Source organism: Oncorhynchus mykiss, chromosome 29, assembly GCF_057628025.1.
Source record: "Oncorhynchus mykiss isolate SJ-2025 chromosome 29, ASM5762802v1, whole genome shotgun sequence".
Lineage (NCBI taxonomy): Eukaryota > Metazoa > Chordata > Actinopteri > Salmoniformes > Salmonidae > Oncorhynchus > Oncorhynchus mykiss.
In genome coordinates, this window is record NC_143050.1 from 21,292,098 (window position 1) to 21,320,023 (window position 27,926).

At 41.5% G+C, this 27,926-nt stretch overlaps 2 protein-coding genes and 1 pseudogene across 3 annotated transcripts; all 3 read left to right on the forward strand.

Annotated features, from left to right (window-relative positions):
- The first annotated feature begins 1,169 nt into the window (after positions 1–1,169).
- On the forward strand, positions 1,170–3,488 carry LOC149970386 (SKA complex subunit 1-like; annotated as a pseudogene).
- Positions 3,489–4,595: 1,107 nt separating this feature from the next.
- slc2a11l (solute carrier family 2 member 11, like) lies at positions 4,596–21,787 on the forward strand. Of its 2 annotated transcripts, XM_021591071.3 has the most exons (12): positions 4,596–5,087; positions 5,273–5,371; positions 6,364–6,524; positions 6,700–6,824; positions 6,967–7,096; positions 7,202–7,350; positions 7,552–7,739; positions 9,290–9,400; positions 16,973–17,074; positions 17,320–17,395; positions 17,486–17,613; positions 19,572–21,787. In XM_021591071.3, the coding sequence occupies exons 1-12, from the start codon at positions 5,064–5,066 to the stop codon at positions 19,788–19,790; spliced, it is 1,512 nt and encodes a 503-aa protein (XP_021446746.1). In that variant the 5' UTR covers positions 4,596–5,063; the 3' UTR covers positions 19,791–21,787. The 2 variants fall into 2 exon arrangements, with proteins under 2 accessions (XP_021446746.1, XP_021446747.1); XM_021591072.3 differs by lacking the exon at positions 5,273–5,371 and having other exon boundaries at positions 4,973–5,087.
- A 211-nt stretch (positions 21,788–21,998) lies between these two features.
- On the forward strand, positions 21,999–27,043 carry 5ntc (Cytosolic purine 5-nucleotidase). Its single transcript, NM_001160531.1, is given in 6 exon segments — positions 21,999–22,277; positions 25,495–25,568; positions 25,757–25,874; positions 26,361–26,456; positions 26,667–26,676; positions 26,678–27,043. Coding segments are annotated over 6 exon segments (489 nt in total). The 5' UTR covers positions 21,999–22,173; the 3' UTR covers positions 26,765–27,043.
- The last annotated feature ends 883 nt before the right edge of the window (positions 27,044–27,926 follow it).

Below are 27,926 nucleotides of genomic sequence, written 5' to 3' on the forward strand. Positions count from 1 at the left end.
GTGAATGTGGTTCTCGAAATTAATAATTTACTTGATTGAGCTAGTGTGGATAGACGGTCTATGAGATTGGCTTGATTAACTAACCTAGATGGCTAGCTATGTATTTTCACTTAGTAGTCTTGTTCCAAAATCTTTGCATAACTAGTTGACAAAGTTGACAAGAACACAAGACAAAGCTTCATAGCTACTATATGCTTTTTTAAACTATATTGTGAATTTTGTTACTTCTGTTTTATTTGTAAATAGCAAGCTATCTAACATGTGCCTTAGTATAAACTGTATCATGAAATTGATACGTGTATAGCTACATATATTAATCTATACATTCATCCGGTAAAGTCCAGCTGATTGTACAGCGATTGTGGCAGCCGGTTAAATGGCTTTCATCTGGAAGGCAAGATGTTTGTCAGGAGAGGTGCAGTATTATCATAAGGAGACATATACTTGGAATACGGAGGAGGAATGGAGGGAAAAAGAGGCAGATGAGGTCAGAGAGAGAGAGAGAGAGGGAGGAAGAGGGTGAGCTTGAGTTGTTAAAAATGTCAGGAAAATAAATGGAAGTGAATGAGTTCAAAGTAGCGTAAGTGGTAGGTGTGGGGATGTTCTCGGAGCCCAGTTTCAGGGTGGGTGACAACCGAGTTGGGTGCTGTGGAATCGGCGAGGGTAATCAGAAGTCTTGTGATAATTGTTTGTATTTCTGCTGGTCAGAGGGAGAAGGCAAGAAATGTGAATTGTTTTTCTCTCAAGAAAAGGGTGCCATTTGAAAGGAGTGATTTACTGGGGTAGTAAAAGTTATGGAACTACCCAAACTGTCTAAAGCTGGCCGTCCAACCCAACTGAGCAACTGGGAAGAAGGACCTTGGTCAGGGAAGTGACCAAGAACCCAATGACCACTCTGACAGAACTACAGAGTTTCTTGGCTGAGATGGAAGAACTTGCCAGAAGGGCAGCAGTCTTTGTTGTGGAATTATTAGATTACATGTTAGATATTGCTGCACTGTTGGAACTAGAAGCGCATGCATTTCACTACACTCACAATAACAGCTGCTAATCATGTATATGTGACCAGTAAGACTTGATTTGACCAATCTGGGCTTCATGGGAGAGCGGCCAGACGGGAGCCACTCCTGAGAAAAAAGCACATGACAGCACGCCTAGAGTTTTCAAAAATGCGGGCAGGGACTGGGAGACTGGTAAGGGAACAATGAATGGCGCTGAATACAGGCACATCCTTGATGAGAACCTGCTTCAGAGTGCAAATGACCTTAGACTGGGGCGAAAATTTACGTTCCAACAGGACAATGAGCCAAAGCAATGCTGGAATGGCTTCAGAACTTGACCGTCCTTGAATGGCCCAGCCAAAGCCCAGACTTGAATCCCATTTGAAAATCTCTGTAAAGACTTGAAGATTGCAGTTTACCGCTGCTCCCCATCTAACTTAACAGAGCTTGAGAAAATCTGCAAGGAAGAATGGAAGAAAATCCCCAAAACCAGATGTGCAAAGCTGATAGACACCGTTGATGACCCAAAGCTGTAATCGCTACTAAAGGTGCGTCTTCAAAGTATTGACTAATTTTCTACATATTTGAAAAAATGTCTAAACATGTTTTCACTTTGTCATTATGAGTTATTGTGTGTAGAAGGGTAAACATTTTTTTTTTTTATCCATTTTGAATTCCGGCTGTAGCATAATATGTGGAGTAAGACTTTATGAAGGCCCTGTATTCAAGATTCATATGTCAAAGTGGCCATCGAACGAGCAGCAGGAAATCTTCCAGACTTTTTTTCATTTCATTGAGCAGCACCATCTTTACCATATTCTTCTCTTTCAGCAATTTGAGTCATTGCGAGTTTGAGGATATAATCCTGCATTTGAACGACCGGATTTCATCCATCAGACAGGTCTTGAAGCTGCGGACAATTGGTATGATGATCTGGTACATACGGGGCATGTCTCTTGTCGAAGGGATAACTTTTATCTTATGTAGTTAGTGTTTCAGCTAACTGAGAAGAGAGCTCACCTCATCAAACAGAAACTCAGTGGTTTTCTGACAGCATCAGGTCCTTCATCACCTTCTTGAAACATAACTTAAAATTTGAGGCTTATTTTCAGCAAATTATCATGACAAGCGGATCATTCTAGGGAAGATGGGACAAATGTCCTTTCAATAGATGGACTCCTTGATCAGTTTGAATAATGTGTTGTCTGCCAAAAAGACCTACTGAAGAATTGAAAGGTATTGCGTACATGCTTCACATTCTATTTTTACAGGTCCTTTTTAGCTTGTCTGGATTGCATTATCTTAAAGTATGCTATTTGTCCTTTATGTCAGTGTGAAATCTGAGTTGTAATTGTAACCCTGGACTGATGGGGATTTACTTATTTTTGTGACAGGAACTAGAGGAGTGCTTCCTGAAGGAGGTACAGGATGGAACGCAGCTTAGGGTCAACATGCCAAGGTAGGGACAGCCAGCTGTCCAGTAAGGATACTGTGTGTTGTACGATGTTGTAACAGGAGAAGCTACAGAGTACCAACCAAATTCATTGTAAATGTTTTGTCCTATTTAAAATAAAATAAAATCTCCTTTGATACCCCAGTGGAAGAGGGCCTGTGAGACAGAGTGGACCTGTGGATGTGCAGCCAACCCAGCAGGAGCACCTCAGGAAAACCTCCAAGACCCAGATCAGAGAGATGGAATTCATCAACTACCCAGAGTTTAAGACCATCCCTCAGTGAGTCCCCCTCAGTAACACACATGGTCTTCCATATACTTTTAGTCAGTTTTATTTAAGATGTTACTGCAGATCTGGCGGTTTTACCAGTAAAATAAATACATGTTTATAATATCTCTTTCCTCTGTATCACTCTTTTCCTTTGTATCACTCTTTTCTCTTGATACATGAAAGGCTGTGTGACAAATGAACAGCTGAACGCTTCTGTGGCAAGCGTTAACACAGCCGTAACAGGGAAGTAAAAAGTCTTGCACCTGCCAGTTAAAAACCCTGAATAATGCCACACGCAAGCTTCATCAGCGATTTGAGGAGGACGACGCTAAAGGTACCTCACTCAAACTACAGTTCTAAACAAGGGTTTGTACTTTCCTTCCCTATGACACAAAACACGGTTGATCATTGCTGTTGTAGGAGTTGTATCATTTATTCCAAGAAAGTACCATTGTGTTCTGATCCAGATAGTTTTGACAACATTTGGTCAAGGATGGCCGCCTGGGTACTGGCGGGAACTAACTTACTTCCTGTCTCAATACTCCGGTGTTCCCCTACAGGTCTATTTTTCATTGTGGAGGTGGACATTAGAGTTCACTTGGATGAAAGTGGACAAGCGCTTCCAGGGCATCCTCAACATTCTACGTCACGGCCAGCGTCTGCGAGAGCAGCGAGGAGGTGTCACGCGCTACGTCCTGCTGTGAAAAGAGCTGAAATGGAGTTTGTCATTGAGCTTTCCTTGAATATGTTGATTTGTCCTCTCTCCTCAACATACAGTCAGGTCCATAATTATTGGCACCCTTGATAAAGGGTGTTGTATGTGTCGAACTGCTTTGCTTTATCTTGACCAGGTCGCAGTTGTAAATGAGAAGTTCTCAACTAGCCTACCTGGTTAAATAAAGGTAAAAATAAAAAAAGATGTGCAATAAAGACATACTGGGCTATAATTTCTCAAAGAAAGACATTTTGTTTAAAGGGGAATTGTAGTTAATGTGATTTTCCTGCTGTTTCTTTATATTTCAACACCAGGTGGAAATAAGACCTGGTTGCCTCGGTCAGGTGGCTGACACTTGGCCGCAAGTGGTTCTTCCAGTAAAACCATAACCCCAAGCATTAATCAATATCCACAAGGAAATTGTTAATTGACCACAAAATCATTATTTTGCAATGGCCATCTCAATGTTCAGACTTGAACCCCATTGAAAACCTGTGGTTTGAATTGACGAGGACAGTCTAAGGATATCAAGGATCTGGAAATATTCTGTATGAAGAAATAGCCTAAGATCCCCCCCCCCAAACGTTCTCCAATCTCATAAAATATTTTTGTAAAAGGCTGTGTTATCCTCGCAAGGGGAGGGTGCTAGAGTATTGAAAACGGATGCCAATAATTTTGACCCATCTTAAAAATAAGAGGGTGAAAATAAAACAACTAATTATATGGAGAACAGTGTCTGAGGCTCTTATAGTTTGTGCCTGGTTTAGATTATTTATTTATGTGAGTCAGTTTCGCTTCCAACAAATTATTGATTTCAAATGTTGTATTAGCACATTTTTAATTGTATTATCCATGTGGTGATAAAGATGACTGTCTATATCAAACATGTTTTATATTGGTATAAAGGCAAATCTTCCTTTATAATAATTCAATTCATATTTTGGATCAAGTGTTATATTCATGTCAATTGTATGCAAGGTGTAATAATCTATTTCCAGATACCACTTGACATTGCAGGATGCATGTAAGTTGGATCTTATTCTTACCTACAAGGATATGCATTTGTTTTTGAGAGGACAGGAGGTTTTCTGACATGATGTTAACTTTTGGTCAATAATTTCAGCTGTGTATACATTAACTTGGACTGGCACAGTTATTGTATAATCGTGTAACCAAAAATTATAGTCTTCAATTTAGGTGAAGGGGGATTTAACTTTGTATTCAAGTAGATAGATATACTTTACCCTAGAGCAGGTTTTTTTTTTTTTTTTTACATGAATAGGGTAAAGTTGGTAATCATTTTAAGAGCAGAGCAGAACCTCATGGTTGGAATGAGAAGTTTCGTTTCCAAACATGGTCATAACCATTTGTTTTTGAGACATAGGTAACAGCAAAGCTGTGTTGTATTCATTAGGTATATATTTTTCAAAGATAAATTACAAGCTCAACACATACAAAAAAAATGGACAATTATGACTAACCCTGTTATTTGCATGACAATCATTACCCAAAATTCCATAATCGTCACAGCCCTAACGTTAACATATCACCACTTTCAGTTAGACATTTGTTTTAGTTGAGTCTCATTTACCCTCATTCCTTGCATTGAACCAGGGACTAGCTATGGCACATGCCTTGATGCTTCTGGTAAGTGGCAATATTTGTGATTTTTCATGTATATATATATTTTTTGATTGGCCATTTGTGACTAATGGTAACTACGCAATGCCCAACTATATCACTGCTTGTTTGGCAATTCTAATTGCCAGGGCTGTTTTTGTTTTTATGGTGTATCGTTGCAGGCTTACTTATATTTCATCTTCTCTGTCCAGTTAGAAAGTCCTGTTCTTATTGCTGCCATTTTCATTAGTGGCATTGGTGGGACATTCCAGTTCGGCTTTCATATATCTGTCCTAACTTCACCTTCTCCTGTGAGTACTGTAGATCCACTTCAAAAGTATTTTTAAATTACAAAAGTAGACCACCATACATGTTGCTTTGTAAACCAATCTCAGTTGTTACTATGCTCGTACTTCCTGGTTTGGGGGCTTATCTAAATTTATGAAGGGGAAGCTCCAGATAGCCCCGAATAAGCTGATCAGGGTAGTATTGAAGGTGAGTCCACATACTCACATAGGCAGGAGCTGCTTTCAGGAACTAAACTGGCTGCCTGTTGAGGCTAGGGTGTCCCAGATTAGACTAGTTTGGTTTACAGGAGTATTTATGGTCCTGCGCCCAAATATCTTAGTGATTACCTTCCTCGTGTTAAGGATGCACACATTCACAGCACCAGATCAGGTGTTGCTGATGTGTGCTTATACACTTTCAGGAGTAATGCTGGCAAAGGTACTTTCTTGTATACTGGAGCCTCAGAATGGAATGAGTTGCCTCTGCCCATAAAAACAACATCCTTTCTGGGCAGCTTTAAAAACAAAGTAAAAATGTGTTTGTCCTCTGTGCCCATATGAGTAACCCCTATGATGTAACTGGAATGATGAGAGAGATGTTCTTCTCTGTTTTGTTTTATTATTTCACTGCCATACTGTGTTTGATCTTGTCTAGCCGTCTTGTCTCAAGAGGACCACAATGGAAATAAGTCCCAGACTTTATTGTGTGTTATCCTCAATGATTATATTAATGTGCATGTATGGCTTTTTCAAGTTTTATGTGTGCTTGTTTTTTTTAAATGGTCGAATTAATAAACTGAACTAAAAAAAAGTTACACTCAAGTTTCTATAACAATAATGTAATAGCTCCAAATCACTATTTTCTCTCAACAAAGCAACAACTTCAGTTGGAGACATGCACCAATGTAAACTGTAAATATTTTGTCTGGGGGAAAATGAGAAATGGTTTGAGATCCGTAATTGTTTGACTGACCCAATTCCAAAACGTCACGGCCACCATCTTGGTGTTGCTGTAGTTCATAAAGGAGCTCGTGAACACCACATGCCTGCAGCGGTATAGTATATCCCTGGAACAGTGGGAAGTGACTCTCATCTGGTCCTTCATCGTCTCCATCTTCTGCATCGGGGGTCTCCTTGGGACCCTGTGTGCCGGCCGCCTCTCATCAGCATATGGGAGGTAAGTGGTAGTAGTAGAAAGTGTCAGGTTTCATACTGGGCCAAGACTTGGGGTATGCATCCTGGCCATGCAATGATTTTGGCCTCTTGTTTGAAGGTGTGTTGGTGTGGTTACTATTTGTTGTAGTAGAACAGGAATTATATTGATTATTATTTTTCCCCACCACACTTAACAGAAAGAGATGCCTGTTGTTGAACAACCTGTTTGCCATTGGCGGTGCTGGGATGATGCTGTTGAGTAAAATGGCCATGTCCTTTGAGATGATCATGGTTGGACGTTTCCTCTACGGCATTAATGCAGGTAAGCTGATGAATGGATTCCATTCATAAGAAAGGTCCATCCAAAACAAGGTCATCTTTATACCTGTCTTAATATCTCACTAGAGGATTGATGCTGCCAAACTGTCTGTGATAAGGTTGATCCTTTCTTGTGTGTGCTGCAGGTGTTAGCCTCAGTATCCACACCATGTACCTAGTGGAATGTGCCCCCAAGAGGCTGCGAGGGATAGTGGGTGTGTCTGTTTCCACCTTTCTGTCCATGGGGAAGTTCTCAGGTCAGCTTCTGGGGATCAGGTGAGCTATCTGGTCCTAGTGTGTCAGTCAGGGATGCTTATATCAGTTTAACCTGTGGTGAACAAACAATGTGTTATTATTTGATAGTGTACTCTGTCCTTGCAGTGAGTTATTGGGGACAGAGGACAGGTGGCCTTGGTTGTTGGGCTTCAGTGGTGCGACCGCCCTACTCCAGCTCATCACCCTGCCCTTCCTCCCAGAGTCACCCAAATACCTGCTGCTGGACCGGGGCGACCGCCAGGGCTGTGAGAAGGGTAAGCACCTGGGTGAAGGAATATTGACAGGTAATGGGTTGCCTAAGGAACGCTACCTCACTAAAAATGTACTTGATGCAATTAGTGTTTTCATAATCATCCTCACAATCATCATCGTAATATCTGACTCAGCAGTCTATCTTATTGGGCTTTAATATCCTTTTCCACTTGTGTATCTTACTGGGCCTTTCCCCCTTGTAGCCATCCGCAGGCTGTGGGGCAACAGAGACCACAGTGCGGAGGTGGAGGAGCTGCTGGTGGAGCACGCCTCCACGAAGGGAGTCCGCAGCCACACTGTGTTGGACCTGATCCTGGACCAGGATGTACGCTGGCAGTTCCTCACCATCCTCGTCGCCTTCACCACCCTGCAGTTCAGTGGCATCAACGCTGTGAGTTTCATGAAGTTGGTCCACGAAGACATTGTGTTTGGATGTGTTTGAGCAAGAGTTGTAGTTAGGATATATAGTGGGGCAAAAAAGTATTTAGTCAGCCACCAATTGTGCAAGTTCTCACACTTAAAAATATGAGAGGCCTGTAATTTTCATCATAGGTACACTTCAACTATGAGAGACAAAATGAGAAAAAAATCCAGAAAATCACATTGTAGGATTTTTTAATGAATTTATTTGCAAATTATGGTGGAAAATAAGTATTTGGTCACCTACAAACAAGCAATATTTCTGGCTCTCACAGACCTGTAACCTGTAACAGAGGCTCCTCTGTCCTCCACTCGTTACCTGTATTAATGGCATCTGTTTGAACTTGTTATCAGTATAAAAGACACCTGTCCACAACCTCAAACAGTCACACTCCAAACTCTACTATGGCCAAGACCAAAGAGCTGTCGAAGGACACCAGAAACAAAATTGTAGACCTGCACCAGGCTGGGAAGACTGAATCTGCAATAGGTAAGCAGCTTGGTTTGAAGAAATCAACTGTGGGAGCAATTATTAGGAAATGGAAGACATACAAGACCACTGATGATCTCCCTCGATCTGGGGCTTCACGCAAGATCTCAAAATGATCACAAGAACGGTGAGCAAAAATCTACCATAAGTCGCCTCCAACGTCATTTTAGAGAATTTGGCAGTACGTCCAACCGGCCTCAAAACCACAGACCACGTGAAACCAAGCCAACCCAGGACCTCCAAAACCGGATTCTTCACCTGCGGGATCGTCTGTGACCAGCCACCTGGAAATCTGATGAAACTGTGAGTTTGCACAAACTGTCAGAAACCATCTCAGTGTAGTTCATCTGCGTGCTTGTCATCCTCACCAGGGTTCTTATGGTGGCGGTGGGGTTAAGGTATGGACAGGTAAAAGCTACGGACAATGATCACAATTGCATTTTATCGATGGCAATTTGAATGCACAGTGATACCGTGACAAGATCCTGAGGCTCATTGTCGTGCCTTTCATCGGCCGTCATCACTTCGTGTTTCAGCATGATAATGCACAGCCCCATGTCGCAAGGATCTATACACAATTCCTGGAAGCTGAAAATGACCCAGTTCTTCCATGGTCTGCATATTCAACAGACATGTCACCCATTGAGAATGTTTGGGATGCTCTGGATTGGCATGTATGACAACATGTTCCAGTTCCCACCAATATCCAGCAGCTTCACACAGCCATTGAAGAGGAGTGGGACAACATTCCACAGTCCAAAATCAACAGCCTGATCATCTATGCCAAGGAGATGTCATGCTGCATGGGGCAAATGGTGTTCACACCAGATACTAACTGGTTTTCTGATCCATGGCCCTACCTGCATATATGTATTCTCAGTCATGTGAAATCCATAGATTAGAGCCTCATTTATTTATTTAAATTGACTGATTTCCATATATGAACTGCAACTCAGTAAAATCTTTGACATTTTTATATTTTTGTTCAGAGTATAAAGTCTGATTAAGTGATAAACCTTGTTCCTCTGCAGGTGTACCTTTACTCATTTGACGTGTTCCGTACTGCCGGGATCCCCACACACCAGTTACGCCATGTTGCCTTGGGAACCGGTCTGTGTGAGGTTTCTACCTCCCTGGTCTGTGTGAGTCGTGTTTTACCATATCCATCATCACTAACTCGTATTACCCCTATATGAGCCTTTATGAACTGTGACGGTTCATATGGGAGGGAGGACTACTCGCGGAAAACGTCTACATCGGTCCACTAATACAGGACTAGTAAAAGCCCAGTGGACTTCTTTTGTGAAAACATTTAGACTAAATTATATTTCTGTACAAAACAATTAATCTGATGTAATACTTGCAGAATATAAATACTTGCTTGATATAGTTTTTTTTAGAGTCGCTGCGCCACTTGGGAGCAAGTTTTAACACACTTACTCATTCCAGTTGTTTTTTTTTTTTCATTTTAAAACTACATTTTCTACATTGTAGAATAATAGTGAAGACATCAAAACTATGAAATAACACATGGAATGACATTTCTGCCATCCATTGTGACATTGAGGGAGGATAACCAACCTTCCCATTTAAAGGCCATGTATTTCTTAGCCACTATAAATGCTAGGTTACACAGTTTCTTCTGACAAGTCTCCAGTATCAATATTTCCAAACAAACAAAAACATGGAGAAAGGAGGATCTGTAGACATGCTGAGATGAAATAACTTACTCTTTGCCAGAATTCAGTCAGCCTTCACAAGAGCATAACATATTGAAATATGTCCCCTTTTGTGTTTTACACCTCCAGCAGAGGAATTACTTTTCTGAGTGCATGATATTCAGTTTCACAGGCATATAGTACTTTCTATGAATGGTCTGCAGTAATTTATGTCTGAGATTATATGAACATGGCTGGGCATTCAAACATATCTGTATCCCTTCATCATCACTAGTGTCTTCCCAGGTCTTCCTCACATTTTTGTTTGACATGTTTTGTGTCGTTGGGAAAGCCTCTATCAACCCTTGATATAGTTTGGAAATCAACTTTAGAGGTTTGTCAGACTGCCTTAAAATAGTTTTCAATCTTTGAATCTTCTGGCGTGTCCAGTGTTTGCTGCACAGAGAGAATAAAGTGTTGCATTTGTAAAAGTTCACCTCAGCGCCGACTGGTCTTCCCTGGTTGCCTGACCCTGCTGAGACCCCAGTCACCATCTGATCCTTCTCAGATGAGGCATGACAAAGAATTGCATTGGCGTACATTTATACATTATATTATCCAAGAATAGAATCAATGGTTCAATAATTGAAATGACCATAATTCCCAGATCCCAGACTGTATCCTAACCATCAACTCAAGATGGAACTTTGAATCCATTCATTGATTGTTATAATATACTGTAAAATTCACCTGAGCTCCATAAACTGGTCTTCCCTGGCTGTGTGACCCTGCTTGGATTTGATTTATTAGGGTCCCCATTAGCCGACGCCAATAGCAACACCAAGTCTTACTGGGGTCTGACACTTAATGAAAAAGACATTACAGACAAAATACTTTACAATTGACATACACACTACATGTTAATCTTTTTAAATGTGTGTGTGCATCTATCAGTTACACATACATGTCAGTACATACACAATCTGGACCCTCTATTTCTGAAACTATCCGCCGCCATTGTCGCAACCCCTATTACCAGCCTGTTCAACCTCTCTTTCATAGTGTCTGAGATCCCCAAGGATTGGAAAGCTGCCGCAGTCATCCCCCTCTTAAAAGGGGGAGACACCCTGGACCCAAACTGTTACAGACCTATATCCATCCTGCCCTGCCTATCTAACGTCTTCGAAAGCCAAGTCAACAAACAGGTCACTGACCATCTCGAATCCCACCGTACCTTCTCCACTGTGCAATCTGGTTTCCGAGCCGGTCACGGGTGCACCTCAGCCACGCTCAAGGTACTAAACGATATCATAACCGCCATCGATAAAAGACAGTACTGTGCAGCCGTCTTCATCGACCTTGCCAAGGCTTTCGACTCTGTCAATCACCATATTCTTATCGGCAGACTCAGTAGCCTTGGTTTTTCTGATGACTGCCTTGCCTGGTTCACAAACTACTTTGCAGACAGAGTTCAGTGTGTCAAATCGGAGGGCATGCTGTCCGGTCCTCTGGCAGTCTCTATGGGGGTGCCACAGGGTTCAATTCTCGGGCCGACTCTTTTCTCTGTATATATCAGTGATGTTGCTCTTGCTGCGGGCGATTCCCTGATCCACCTCTACGCAGACGACACCATTCTGTATACTTCTGGCCCGTCCTTGGACACTGTGCTATCTAACCTCCAAACGAGCTTCAATGCCATACAACACTCCTTCCGTGGCCTCCAACTGCTCTTAAACGCTAGTAAAACCAAATGCATGCTTTTCAACCGTTCGCTGCCTGCACCCGCACACCCGACTAGCATCACCACCCTGGATGGTTCCAACCTAGAATATGTGGACATCTATAAGTACCTAGGTGTCTGGCTAGACTGTAAACTCTCCTTCCAGACTCATATCAAACATCTCCAATCTAAAATAAAATCTAGAATCAGCTTTCTATTCCGCAACAAAGCCTCCTTCACTCACGCCGCCAAACTTACCCTAGTAAAACTGACTATTCTACCGATCCTCGACTTCGGCGATGTCATCTACAAAATAGCTTCCAATACTCTACTCAGCAAACTGGATGAAGTTTATCACAGTGCCATCCGTTTTGTTACTAATGCACCTTATACCACCCACCACTGCGACCTGTATGCGCTAGTCGGCTGGCCCTCGCTACATATTCGTTGCCAGACCCACTGGCTCCAGGTCATCTACAAGTCCATGCTAGGTAAAGCTCCGCCTTATCTCAGTTCACTGGTCACGATGGCAACACCCACCCGTAGCACGCGCTCCAGGAGGTGTATCTCACTGATCATCCCTAAAACCAACACCTCATTTGGCCGCCTTTCGTTCCAGTTCTCTGCTGCCTGTGACTGGAACGAATTGCAATAATCGCTGAGTTGGAGACTTTTATCTCCCTCACCAACTTCAAACATCTGCTATCTGGGCAGCTAACCGATCGCTGCAGCTGTACATAGTCTATCGGTAAATAGCCCACCCAATTTTACCTACCTCATCCCCATACTGTTTATATTTATTTACTTTTCTTTACTTTTTTTCTACTGTTATTGACTTGTTAATTGTTTACTCCATGTGTAACTCTGTTGTCTGTTCACACTCCTATGCTTCATCTTGACCAGGTCGCAGTTGCAAATGGTTAAATAAAGGTGAAATAAAATAAAAAATAAAAATAAAAAGTAGGTCACATGTGGGAGAGGCGTTGTGCTGTGAGGTTATTTTATTTGTTTTTGGAAAACGGGTTTGCTGTTTACTTGCTCTATATAAGATGGGAGTTCCATGCACTCATGGCTCTCTATATACTATACGTTTCCTTGAATTTGTTCTGGACCTGGGGACTGTGAAAAGACCCCTGGTGGCATGTCTGGTGGGGTAAGTGTGTGTGTAAGTTGACTATGCAAACAATTAGGAATTTTCAACACATTAATGGATCTTATAAAACAAGAAGTGACTGTCTTTCCTCAACTTTTAGCCAAGAGAGACTGGCATGCATAGTATTAATATTAGCCCTCTGATTACAATGAAGAGCAAGACATGTGGCTCTGTTCTGGGTCAGCTGCAGCTTAACTATGTCTTTCTTTACAGCACTTGACCATATGACTGGACAATAATCAAGATAAGATAAAACTAAAGCCTGCAGGACTTGCTTTGTGGAGTGTGGTGTTAAAAAAGCAGAGTATCTCTTTATTACGGACATACCTTTCTCCATCTTTACAACCATTGAATCTAAGGTAACACCAGGTAATTTAGTCTCCTGAACTTGTTCAACAGCCACACCATTCATTATCAGGTCTAGAACTTGATTTGTACCAAATACAATGCTCTTACTTTTCGAGATATTCAGGACCAGTTAATTACTGGCCAACCATTCCAAAATAGACTGCAACTCTTTAAGGGTTTCAGTGACTTCATTAGCTGTGGTTGCTGATGTGTATATGGTTGAATCATCAGCATACACGGACACGCATGCTTTGTTTAATGCCAGTGGCAGGTCATTGGTAAAAATGGAAAATAGTAGAGGGCCTAGAGAGCTGCCTTGTGGTTCACCACGCCTTGCAAGTTTGACATTAGAGAAGCTTCCATAAAAATAAAAAAAACTGAGTTCTATTAGACATCTCTGAATCCATGATATGGCAGAGGTTGAAACGCCATAACACAATATTTCTCAATACTATCAAAGGCTGCCCTGAAATCTAACAGTACAGCTCCCACAATATTATAATAAATGAATTTCAACCAATCATTAGTCATTTGTGTCAATGCAGGGCATGTTGAGTGCCCTTCTCTATAAGCATGCTGAAAGTCGGTTATTAATTTGTTTACAGAGAAATAGCATTGTATTTGGTCAAACACAATTCTTTCCAACAGTTTGCTAAGAGCTGATAGGTCTGGTGTTAGAACCAGTAAAGGCCGCTTTACCACTCTTGGGTTTTGGAATAGCTTCGGCTTCCTTCCAGGCCTGAGGCCAAAGACTTTCCTCTAGGCTCAGATTAAAGATATGACAGATAGGAGTGGCTATAATCGGAGTCAGCTACCATCCTCAGTAGCTTTCCATCTAAGTTGTCAATGCTAGGTTTGTCATTATTGATCGACAACAATAATTTTTCCACCTCTCCCACACTAACTTTACAAAACTCACAATGCTATTCTCTCATTATTCATTTTTTTATGCATAAATACAATGGCTCACTGTTGTTGGCATTTCCTGCCTAAATTTGTCCACTTTGCCAATGAAGTAATCATTAAAATAATAGGCAACGTCAAATGGTTTTGTGATGAATAAGCCATCTGATTCAATGAAAGATGGAGTTGAATTTGTCTTTCTGTCCATAATTTAATTTATAGTACTCAAGTTTTTTTTCAATCATTCTTTATATAATTTATCTTGGCTTCATAATACAGCTTCTTCTTTTTGTTGAGTTTAGTCACAATTTCTCAGTTTGTAGTAAGTCAGCCAGTCAGATGTGCAGCCAGACTTATTAGTCGGTCCTTTTGCCCCATCTCTTTCAACCATGGTTTTTCAATTCCTCAGCAATCTATGGCGCCTTAACAATAACTGGAAGAAGCAATTTCATAAATTCATCACGTGCAGTGTCTGGATTCTCCTTACATCAGACCAACAAATATTTTGACGTCTACAAGTCACAGAAAAATATTTTATATGATCTCGCATACACTATTTTAGGCTCAGCTTTTGGAACTTTGGCTTTCCTGGATATAGCCACTATATTGTGATCACTGCATCCATTGAGTACGGATACAGCTTTAGAACAAAGTTCTACAGTATTAGTAAAAATGGGATCAGTGCATGTGGACTATCTTGTTCCTTTAGTGTTTGTAAACACCCTGGTATGTTGATTTAATAACCTGAACCAGATTACAGGCACTGGTTACAGTGAGAAGTTTCCTCTTGACCGGACAGATTGATGAAAACCAGTCAATATTGAGATCCTCAAGGAATTGGATCTCTCCGTTTACATCACATACACTAGCAAGCATTTCACACATATTATTTAGATACTGACTGTTAGCACTTGGTGCACTTGGTACACGCCAAAATAAAAAGCTTTAGATGTGCCAGGTGAACCTACAAACTCAACACTTCAATAACGCTTGAGTGTGGACACTGAGCCTGTCATAGCGGATGTAAGCAATGTTCTCACGTGCTCTGGCAGCTTTCATGGCTGGGATCAGTTCTTTCCTCTTCTGGCGCACAGCTTCAGGATAGTCCTCGTTGAGGAAGATGTACGTTCCTCTCAAGTTCTTGGTTCTTTCCAGAACAGCTACCTTGTCCTTGAACCTCAGGAACTTGACAACTATTGGCAAATGGTAGCAGTACCAGCAACTGATGCTAACCATGTCATGGAATCCAAACACAAAAGGGAGCTAGCTAGTAACCAAACTTATTCAATAGACCAAAATATCAAACCAAGCTCTCCCTCATTCCGCGTTCAACAGGAAGTGACGTGTTGTGCAGTGCGTTCAAGACACCTGTCATCATCTGATCCTGCTAAGACATGAGGAGCATAGTTTTGTCTACTGACTGTGCAACATGACAGTAAAGCCTGTAGAGCTGTTTATACTGTTTCAGTGTGTAAAGTAGGGAATTGGCTAAGGAAACTGACAGATCAATAACGTTACATTACTATACTGACTGTGATTAAGGCAAAAATATCTAACGTTAGCCAACTTTTGGCTAGCTCTATGGTGCATCAACTGGCGAAAATAAGTCAAGTTAATTTACTTCTGTTGAAACAGGACAAAACAAAGTCTACTGAATTAGAGGGAGATGCCACTGGAATGTATAAGTTATGGAGATTGTACTCCTATTAGACAAACGGCGAGAGAGAGTTCCTCAGTTTAGGGTTCCTTAATGTGATTGGAGATGAACAATGTTTGCAATTCTGTGCCATGTCACTCAGCTTTGAGTATCCAATTAACTGTCCATTTATCCATTTAATATGTGGTAGTTTTAGGCCTCCCGGGTGGTGCAGGGGTTAAGGGCCCTGTACTGCAGCGCCAGCTGTGCCATCAGAGTCCCTGGGTTCGCGCCCGGGCTCTGTCGTAACCGGCCGCGACCGGGAGGTCCGTGGGGCGACGCACAATTGGCCTAGCGTCGTCCGGGTTAGGGAGGGATTGGTCGGTAGGGATCTCCTTGTCTCATCGCGCACCAGCGACTCCTGGGGCGGGCCGGGCGCAGTGCGCGCTAGCCAAGGTTGCCGGGTGCACGGTGTATCCTCCGACACATTGGTGCAGCTGGCTTCCGGGTTGGACATTCCCAGTGGGTCAGAAGTTGACATACTAATTGAGTGTCTGGTAGCATTGCCTTTAAATTGTTTAATTTGGGTCAAATGTTTCGGGTAGCCTTCCATAAGCTTCCCACAATAAATTGGGTGAATTTTGGCCCATACCTCCTGACAGAACTGGTGTAACTGAGTCAGGTTTGTAGGCCTCCTTGCTCGCAGACACTTTTGTCCTTAAGCCATTTTGCCACAACTTTGGAAGTATGCTTGGGGTCATTGTCCATTTGGATGACTCATTTGCAAACAAGCTTTAACTTCCTGACTGATGTCTTGAGATGTTGCTTCAATATATCCACATAATTTTCCTCCTTATGATGCCATCTATTTTGTGAAGGGCTCCAGTCCCTCTTGCAGCAAAGCACCCCTACAAAATGTTGCTGCCACCCCATGCTTCACGGTTGGGATGGTGTTCTTCGGCTTGCAAGCCTCCACCTTCTGACCCACTGGAATTGTGATACAGTGAATTATAAGTGAAATAATTTGTCTGTAAACAATTGTTGGAAAATGACTTGTCATGCACAAAGTTGATGTCTTAACCGACTTGACAAAACTATAGTTTATTAACAAGAAATTTGTGGAGTGGTTGAAAACCATTTTTAAGGACTTCAACCTAAGTGTATGTAAACTTCCGACTTCAACTGTATTTACTAAGAGTGCCCCACCCCTGTGGTGTTGTATTTATGTCCAGTTGACAGTGAAATTCCTAATGTCAATATTTGACTCTGATCGTTAACCCCCCTTTGGTATGACAGGTGATGGTGATTGAGAGCACAGGAAAGAAGCTAATGCTCTATAGGGGTTACCTATGCATGGCAGTTACCTTGGGTCTCCTGACCCTTACACTCTACCTGCAGGTAAGTCAAACATTATAAGCAACACACTACTGTCATCAACTACATAGTTTGTGGGTTCCATCTTTACCACAAATAGAACAATACTCATTACTAATGAATGAATGGAATTCTCTGAGGCATGTCATCCAGCTCTAAAGTTCACAGAATGTCCCTATATATTATCACTGGGCTACATTAATATTTTACCGTGGGTGGAAACAACAATGGCTCATTAATAAGTTACACCTTTGTTGTTTGTTGTTCAGATCCAAGTTTCCTGGATGCCTTACTGCAGTATGCTTCTCATCTTCATCTTCATCTTCTTATTCTCCAGTGGACCAGGTGGGTCCTATACCCTGACGTATGACTAAGCCATGCCAAAACAATGGATCAACTTACTTATCTGGTATTTTCATTGTTTATTGCTCCTAGCTGGAGTGACAGTGTCTCTACCTGGTGATATCTTCAACCAGTCGTTCAAATCAGCTGCCTACACCATCGGCTGCACCCTCAACTGGCTGGGCCTCTTCCTCCTGGGGTTGCTTTTCCCAGTCATAGTGGTGAGCACATCAGCTTCTCACACCTTGTCTTTGTATGTACACTACCGTTCAAAAGTTTGGGGTCACTTAGAAATGTCCTTGTTTTTGAAAGAAAAGCTATTTTTTTGTCCATTAAAATAACATCACATCGATCAGAAATACAGTGTAGACATTGTTAATGTTGTAAATGACTATTGTAGCTGGAAACGGCTTTATTTACTTATTTTAATGGAATATCTACATAGGCGTACAGAGGCCCATTATCAGCAACCATCACTCCTGTGTTCCAATGGCACATTGTGTTAGCTAATCCAAGTTTATCATTTTAAAAGGCTAATTGATCATTAGAAAACCCTTTTTCAATTATGTTAGCACAGCCGAAAACTGTTGTGCTAATTAAAGAAGCAGTAAAACTGTCCTTCTTTACACTAGTTGAGTATCTGGAGCATCAGCATTTGTGGGTTCGATTACAGGCTCAAAATGGCCAGAAACAAAACTTTCTTCTGTAATTCGTCACTCTTCTTGTTCTGAGAAATGAAGGCTATTCCATGCGAGAAATTGCCAAGAAACTAAAGATCTTGTACAACGCTGTGTGCTACTCCCTTCACTGAACAGCGCAAACTGTCTTTAACTAGAATAGAAAGAGGAGTGGGAGGCCCCGGTGCACAACTGAGCAAGAGAACAAGTACATTAGAGTGTCTAGTTTGAGAAACAGAAGCCTCACAAGTCCTCAACTGGCAGCTTCATTAAATAGTACCCGCAAAACACCAGTCTCAACGTCAACAGTGAAGAGGCGACTCTGGGATGCTGGCCTTCTAGGCAGAGTTGCAACGAAAATGCTATATCTCAGACTGGTCAATTAAAATATTAAGATGGGAAAAAGCACACAGACGCTGCACAGAGGAAGATTGGAAAAATGTTTAATGGACAGACTAATCTAAGTTTGAGGTGTTCAGATCACAAAGAAGAACATTCGTGAGAAGCAGAAAAAATTAAAAGATGCTGAAGAGTGCTTGACGCCATCTGTCAAGCATGGTGGAGGCAATATGATGGTCTGGGGTGCTTTGGTGGTGGTAAAGTGGGAGATTTTTACAGGGTAAAAGGGATCTTGAAGAAGGAAGGCTATCACTCCATTTTGCAACGCCATGCCATACCCTGTGGACGGTGCTTAATTGGAGCCAATTTCCTCCTACAACAGGACAATGACCCAAGGCACAGCTCCAAACTATGCAATAACTATTTAGGGAAGAAGCAGTCAGCTGATATTCTGTCTATAATGGAGTGGCCAGCACAGTCACCGGATCTCAACCCTATTGAGCTGTTGTGGGAGCAGCTTGACCGTATGATACGTAAGAAGTGCCCATCAAGCCAATCCAACTTGTGGGAGGTGCTTCAGGAAGCATGTGGTGAAATCCCCTCAGATTACCTCAACAAATTGACAACTAGAATGCCAAAGGTCTGCAGGGCTGCAAATGGAGGATTCTTTGACAAAAGCAAAGTTTGAAGGACACAATTATTATTTCAATTAAAAATCATTATAACTTTGTCAATGTCTTGACTATATTTCCTATTCATTTTGCAACTCACTTCATGTATGTTTTCATGGAAAACAAGGACATTTCAAAGTGACCCCAAACATTTGAACGGTAGTGTTTGTTTTTATTCCAGTCCTTTACTTAGATTTGTGTATTAGGTAGTTGTTGTGGAATTGTTAGTGCAAAATCTAACATGTAATCTCTCGGAACTAGAGACTAGAGAAGCACAAGCAATTTCGCAACACTCACAATAACATCTGCTAACCATGTGTATGTGACCAATAAAATGTTATTTGATTTTATACACAAACTGCCAACAGGTGTAACAGTTGTAACTTACGTATTGTGTCACTAGTACCTTACATAGGTAACGGTACTCTTATTTTATGTGTAACCATGGCAGCTGATGTCACACATACACTCACAGTGTATTCTTATACACAGGAGAATATGGACTACTTTTGTTTCCTGATTTTCTTCGTCTTCTGTTTCCTGTCTGGGATGTTTGTGTGGTACAACGTGCCTGAGACCAAGAACCGCACTGTCATGGAGATCACGGCCGAGTTTCAGAGGATGCATCCCAACAGTGGATCCTCGGGGGAGGGAAGGTCGAGACCTCCTGAACCCAGTCATATCAAGGCATGCACAACCACCAAATTCTGAACATTTTCCATAATGACTTGTGTGTCGGACTTGCACAATGTTTTGTCGTTCCTGTGAAAACCTTTTCTTTGTGAAAACTCGATTTGCCCCACACACCCATGTCCAGTCTGCTGTCATCTTGATTGCAAATCAATAATTTTGACCTTTATGATGGTAAGTATTGTGTGATAAAATGTTACCTCTCTGGGCCCCCTATTAAAATAGTTTAAGTGTTGTGAGCAGGCCAACGTCTGTCATTATCAGGCTCTGGCCCCAGCCATACAGACACTAATCAGGGAGGGAGAGGTTTTACCTCTGACACCTACTTGTAAAATCAGCATTCTGTGTGCACTTTACTGATGAACAAGGTAAGGTACATACTTTTAGCATGATTCAATCAGTTCGCCTTGAGTTTCTTATTGGCGAGTCAGCAGGGCTGTCATGCATAGCTTATCTGTCTGATTTATTACACTCACTTTGAGAGTATTTTTTTCATTACTGTGGTGTGTAGGATTATTTCAAATGGAAACGTATGTCTACTGTCTATATTCACAAGAAAAACAGTACCAGTCAAAAGTTTGGACACATCTACTCATTCAAGGGTTTTTCTTTATTTTTTTACTATTTTCTACATTGTAGAATAATAGTGAAGACCTCAAAACTATGCAATACCACATGGAATTAAGTAGTAACCAAAAATATATTTGAGATTCTTTAAACCCTTTGCCTTGATGACAGCTTTGCACACTGTTGGTATTCTCTCAACCAGCTTCAAGAGGCAGTCTCCTGGATTGGATTTCAATAACAGGTGTGCCTTGTCCTTCTTAATGCATTTGAGCCGATCAGTTGTGTTGTGACAAGGTAGGGGTGGTATACAGGAGATAGCCCTATTTGATAAAAAAGACCAAGTCCATATTATGGCAAGAAAAGCTCAAATAAGAAAAGAGAAATGGCAGTCCATTATTTTAAGACATGAAGGTCAGTCAGTCAAGTTTCTTCAAGTGCAGTCACAAAAACCATCACACGCTATGATGAAACTGGCTCTCATGAGGACCACCACAGGAAAGGAAGACCCAGAGTTACCTCTGCTGCAGAGGATAAGTTCATTAGACTTAGCTGCACTTCAGATTGCAGCCCAAATGAATGCTTCACAGAATTCAAGTAACAGACACATTTCAACATCAACTGTTCAGAGGAGACTGCGTGAATCAGACCGCCATGGTCGAATTGCTGCAAAGAAACCACTAATAAAGGACACCAATAAGAAGAGACTTGCTTGGGCCAAGAAACACGAGCAATGGACATTAGACCGGTGGAAATTTGTCCTTTTGGTCTGATGAGTCCAAATTTGAGATTTTTGGTTCCAACCGCTGTGTCTTTGTGAGAACAGATGATCTCCGCATTTGTGGTTCCCACCGTGAAGCATGGAGGAGGAGGTGTGTTGGTGTTGGGTTAGTTTGCTGGTGACACTGTCCGGGATTTATATAGGATTCAAGTCACACTTAACCAGCATGGTTTCCACAGCATTCTGCAATGATATGCTATCGCATCTGGTTTGCACTTAGTCTCTCTGTCATTTGTTTTTCAACAGCACAATGACCCAACACACCTCCAGGCTGTGTAAGAGCTATTTGACCAAGAAGGAGTGTGATGGAGTGCTGCATCAGATGACCTGGCCTCCACGATCACTCGACCTCAACCCAATTGAGATGGTTTGGGATGAGTTGGAGTGCAGAGTGAAGGAAAAGCAGCAATCAAGTGCTCAGCAATCAAGACTGTTGGAAAAGCATTCCAAGTTAAGCTGGTTGAGAGAATGCCAAGCGTGTGCAAACACTTTTTTTGGTTACTACATGATTCCATATATGTTATTTCATAGTTTGTCTTCACTAATATTCTACAATGTCGAAAATAGTACAAATAAAGGGAAAACCCTTGAATGAGTATGTGGACAAACTTTTGACTTAAACGCTATATATCCTAATGCAAACGTAATTGCTTTAAAAGTATGAAGTCATGTATTTGTGTGTTGTTTTTGAAAAGCTTTCAGCTTTGTTCAGATCTCAGAAAACTTGGTATTTGCAATCTCGAGCCCAAACGCGCGTCGCCCTCTGCATGTGTGGGGGTCTGATAACATTTTCTCGGTGTTTTAAGCGGTGTGATCAATTCATGGGCAAGATGCGTAGGTCCCAGAGCATCCACACCCACTTAACTACCAAGTCACGACGTTTAGGAAGGGGAGTGGTTGTTGTTTACTGACGTGTAGGGAAACTCTTTATGAACACATCTGCATATTCTACAACTTTAAATGCCTCTCCAGTTTGTAGGCTAATAGTGAGATGACAGCTAATGCTGAGGGGGATAGTGGCATCTGATATGGGTAGCCGCTAGAGAGTCTGAAACGGCGATGACTATGGAGGTTCCGACTCGGATTGTGAGAAATCAACCTACTTCAGACCCGAGCATTTCGCTTGATGTACCCATGCTGAAGAACAGGGACTATCAGCATAAGTGAGTTATTTAATGTAACATAATATGCATTATGCCTTTCATTAGTGCCTAAAGAAAGTATTCAGACCTCTTGACTTTTTCCACATTTGTTACGTTACAGCCTTATTCTAAAATTGATTACATAAAACTATTTCCTGAGCAATCTACACACAATACCCCGTAATGACAACGCGAAAACTGGATTTTATAAATGTTTACAAATTCAATAAAAATAAACATACCTTATTTACATAAGAATTCAGACCCTTTGCTATGAGACTCGAAATTGAGCTCAGGTGCATCCTGTTTCCATTGATCATCCTTGATGTTTCTACAACTTGATTGAAGTCCATCTGTGGGAAATTCAATTGATTGGACATGATTTGGAAAGGCACACACCTGTCTATATAAGGTCCCACAGTTGACAGTGCATGTCAGAGCAAAAACCAAGCCATGAGGTCGAAGGAATTGTCCGTAGAGCTCCGAGACAGGGTTGTGTCAAGGCACAGATCTGGGAAAGGGTACCAAAACATTTCTGCAGCATTGAAGGTGCTAAAGAACACAGTGGCCTCCATCATTATTAAATGGAAGAAGTTTGGAACCAGCAAGACTCTTCCTAGAGCTGGCCGCCCGGCCAATCTGAGCAATCGGATTAGCACTCCACCAATTAGGACTTTTATGGTAGTGGCCAGACGGAAGCCACTCCTCAGTAAAAGGCAGTTGACAGTGCGCTGGGAGTGTGACTGTGAGAAACAAGATTTTCTGGTCTGATGAAATCAAGATTGAACTCTTTGTCCTGAATGCCAAGCTCCAGAGCGCTCAGAACCTAAGACTGGGGCAAAGGTTCACCTTCCAACAGGACACAACCCTAAGCACACCGCCAAGACAACGCAGGAGTGGCTTTGGGACAAGTCTCTGAATGTCCATGAGTGGCCCAGTCAGAGCCCGGACTTGAACCTGATCTAACATCTCTGGAGAGACCTGAATATAGCTGTGCACCAACGCTCCCCATCCAACCTGACAGAGCTTGAGAGAATCTGCAGAGCGGAATGGGAGAAACTCCCCAAATACAGGTGTGCCAAGCTTGTAGCGTTATACCCAGGAAGACTCAAGGCTGTAATCGCTGCCAATAAAGTACTGACTAAAGGGTCTGAATACTTATGTAAATGTGATGTTTCAGTTATTTTGTATAAATTTGCAAAAAATTCTAACAAACAGTTTTTGCTTTGTTGTTATGGGTTTTTGTGTGTAGTTTGAAGGGGGATGACTATTTAATACATTTTAGAGTAAGGCTGTAACCTAACAAAATGTGGAGGAGGTTAAGGGGTCTGAATACTTTCCGAAGACACTAAGGTACACCCATATATAATAATTTTCCAACGACTTGAAGAAAAATGATTGTAAACTTGGCTTAACTGGAGAAAACGTACTTACAATATTTTACATGAGCATTTTAAACTTGAGCACATTTTTGAAAATGTAGCCTACACTCAGTGGCTGATTTACCATTCGGAAGAAGAGGTAATTGCCTCAGGCATCCAAGTCATCAAGGGTCTTTGTGAGCTGAGGAGGTTCCACTAGAGGTTCTGACAATGCGAGATCTGGTAGACATACTCTTACATTACCTGCTCTCATTGGAAGACGAGTGGAGATTTGGAATGGTAGTTCAGGGAGGCCTTCTCTTTCAGACCTAGATTTTAAGAATCACATATTTGTGTTCTTCCTCCACATTATGGGACAGCTGTTTGTCTGTGACCTAAAGGAGAAGAGCATCTCAGGTCTTAAAGTTTTCTAACCTTTATACAAATTCTCAGTTAATAAAGGTGTAAATCACACTTGGTCTAACACACTTGGTCTAACACACTTGGAGACAATTCGATATCCTCTTACACCTGTGTTAGGTCGACTATTTCACCAATTACCGCCAGTGTCCACCATTCATAGGGTGCTTCAACCAGATATACTCTGTCAGTAACCTTGTTCATACATCCCAGGCAGTCACTGTCTCTCAGTGATTGTTTGCTCACATGAGGCTTCTTTAGCAACACACTTCCTGAACAGGAGCTGTCAGGTGAATTATTAACAGCAACCCTGTATGATTGAGCTGGCTGCTATTGGCAGGAGCTGGAGAGGGAAAGACAGATAAGGTGAGGTGTAGGCCATTCAGACAGGAGGGAAATGGGTTTCTCTCCCAGGATGTCACTGACAGAGGCTCCATATCACCTGGTGACACAGGAAACCCTTCTGTGGTTACCTTGTCAATCTGTCATGAATGACTGAACAAGATTAATCTCTCTTTAGCTAATTAAATGCTATGTTCGGGGAACAATAAATAATGGTAGGGCTAAAGGGCACTGGAGTTTTCTGAATACAGCAATCTATCTCCTTTATTTAACACAATTTTTGTTTAACACATGGATTTTGTTATTACGTAGGCTATCCATTACTGAAATATAAACCTGTTCATGAAGAGGGGAGTTCTGTGTGGTAGATACTAGAGAACTGAAGTGACGTGTGAACTGTGCGACCACAGTTTCTGCTACGGCACCACTGACTGCAGAGTTTGATCAAATGCAGAGTGGGCTCATTGAGTTGAATCCTGATACATCTATCATGGTACGTGACTAATGGTATAAAGTCTCAGAAATCTTACCAATACCATAAATGTAAAAAAAGCCATAACCTTCCTTTAGATTAACATGGCTGTCGGATACTCTTAGTGTGTCTAGCACATGTTGGCAGGTTCCACAACATATCCTACAACACTATTGATATAGTGTTGTAGGATATGGAGCCCACTACGGCACTACCAACTGATTTGACTGATTGTGTAGCTTAAGATATTCTTTAATGGTTGGTCCCCAAGAGTTTAGTTGGTGAGGCATATCCCAATTTGACCAGCCCCATTAAGCTCAAGTGGAATGATTTCCATGGTTTGGAGAAATATTAGACTAAATGGCTTTTAAAAATGAAATGACAACCAATTTGATGCTGAAGCAAGTTGAGTCAAAATGAGTTCTACTATTGAAGGTTGCAGCTGTCTTAGCCAACAGGTCAGATTTAGAGCTACATTCAACTCACACCATTCAGTCTTTATAAATTACAATTTTTACAGCTGATTGAGTATCCTGAAAAGCTTCTGCACACCCCATATCAGCTTCTCAACTGACCCATGTTTATGTCCTAGATAATCTCTCCAGAAACACCAACTGTCAGTCCTGTTTTCCTTTGATTACAGGGTGTTCGTCAATAGAAGTGTAACATTGGAGAACATCAAATGCTATGGCTTTGACATGGACTACACGCTGGCAGGTAGGTTAATTTAGTAGCCCAGTACACCTACTCCAACAAAGAGATGTGCTTGTACTGGTAAAGGGCAACAAAAAAGGCCGAAAATATGGAAATCTAGTAGCTGTGTCTCACAGATTTAAGTATATGAGCATACAAATATTGTAACATTTCCACTGATGAATGTACTGACAGTTTATGTGTGTGTGTAGCGTATAAGTCTCCTGACTATGAGGATCTAGGCTTTGAGCTGCTCAGAGACAGGCTGGTGTCTATAGGCTATCCCCATGAGCTACTGCGTTACAACTACGACCCCACCTTCCCCACTCGGTAAGTTCTCTCATTCTGTTGATCTCACACACATTTACATACTGTTTATGTTTATGTATGTTTAGTTTGGTAGTAAATAACGTGACCCGGTACTCACAAAGACATTGGGTAGATGCAAACCATGGTTAGTTAGGATGGGACTCTTTATGGGAGTCTACTTATGAAATTACCCCTAACCATTCTTTTTTTAAACCATTTGTGGCTCTGTGCAGTCTATTTTCTGTGTCCTTGGCCCAGGGTGACACTGCTGGAGAAACATCTGACATTTTACAATTTAATCAGTACAAACAGACCTCCTGCAGAGACTTTCCCCAAAGGCCTGGTAACAGTATAACAAGATCGGTCAAAATAGAGGAGAAATAAAAAGTAACCTACTGATTATACCAACAACAACCACACATCTAAAATATATAATATTGCCCTCTCCAATCCATTCCTCTCTCTGCATAACTTTATTCATCCCAATCACTCCTCCCTCCTTTCTAGTGGCCTGGTGTTTGACACAATGTATGGGAACTTGCTGAAGGTGGACTCCAATGGAAACATTCTGTTGTGCAGTCATGGCTTCACATTTCTAAAAAGGTGAGTGCTTCCATCACAGAAAATACAATTTTGTGTGTGTGGTGATGACTTGTTCTGAGTATACTGTTTGTCATTTTGTAAAAGGTTGTCCTTGGGTCAACTGTCACTGAGAACATATCTGCCCAATTGATTTACAAAGTAATCTAAGCGGGGAGCATTTAAGATTTTAGTCATTGAGCACAGAGGTTCCCAAACTTTTTTTTCACTCAGGCCCACCTCCCAGCATTGGGGAACAGAGGATGTTGGAGACGGAAGAGAGCTTGATCCTGACCTTGGTCAGATCTAGCTGTGAGCATGTGTCTCAGTAAGCCTACATACTGCTGTTATATTCAGCCTTCAACACAAAACAGCCCCCATTGTCCTGATTCCTTCATGGAGGACTGACAAATGACTGCAAAATGCCCCCCAATAACTTGTGTTTCACAAACAACATGATACACTACAAGGTGTGCAGGAATGTTCAAAGGTTTTTCTAAACATTTAATTGGATGCAGAATAGCAGCACTGTTTTGGAATCCTTCACTCTTCCAGTGGCTTACAATGGTGATGTAGCCAGCTCACGAATATTAAAAAGTATATTTATATCCAGCACCTGGTTCCATGGGATTTGCAAATGAATGTCTATGCGTGTGTTTAGGTGTGTGTTATTGCATGATTGTGTTCCTTTTGAGTTTGTGGTGTATGTAGGACTGTGTGTCTTGTTTTTTTTATTGTGAGACTTGATTATACTTCAGTTAGACATGTATTCAGAGGGAACTTGGGCCTGCCCATCCTCCATTCATAAATCAGGCTTTAGATTCCTTTGGGATCCCCAACCAGCAGCTAAGCTATCGAGAGGCTCCGGTTGCATTTCAATTCCACTCTATATCCACTGCATCTCTGCCTCATACTCTTACAGTGAGGCAGTTGTGATGCTTCAATGGCAAATGCCTGTGGATGTTTCTATCTCCAGCTCTTGATCGAACTTCAACACACCTACAAAAGCTGCAATTGACAGAATCTAAACGTGTAAATGCTGGTATTTTCAAATGATGTCTTAACATAGTCATGAGACTCAAAGAGAGGTCTTGTCATTGATGGTGCTGGTGGGTTAAGTGCAACCTGGACGTTATCTGTTGGCTCAGTGGGTTCTCCCAGAATGACTCATCATCTGGAAACGCCCCAACAGCAACTGTTTGTTGTTATTGGGGAGGTTGTCAGACCGGGTGTGTACACAGTATGCATGTTTTTGTTAGAGGTCGACCGATTATGATTTTTCAATGCCGATACCGATTAATTTGCCGATTTAAAAAAAAATAAAATAAAAAATGTATTTGTAATAATGACAATTACAACAATACTGAATGAACACTTATTTTAACTTAAAATAATACATCAATAAAAATCCATTTAGCCTCAAATAAATAATGAAACATGTTCAATTTGGTTTAAATAATGCAAAATCAAAGTGTTGGAGAAGAAAGTAAAAGT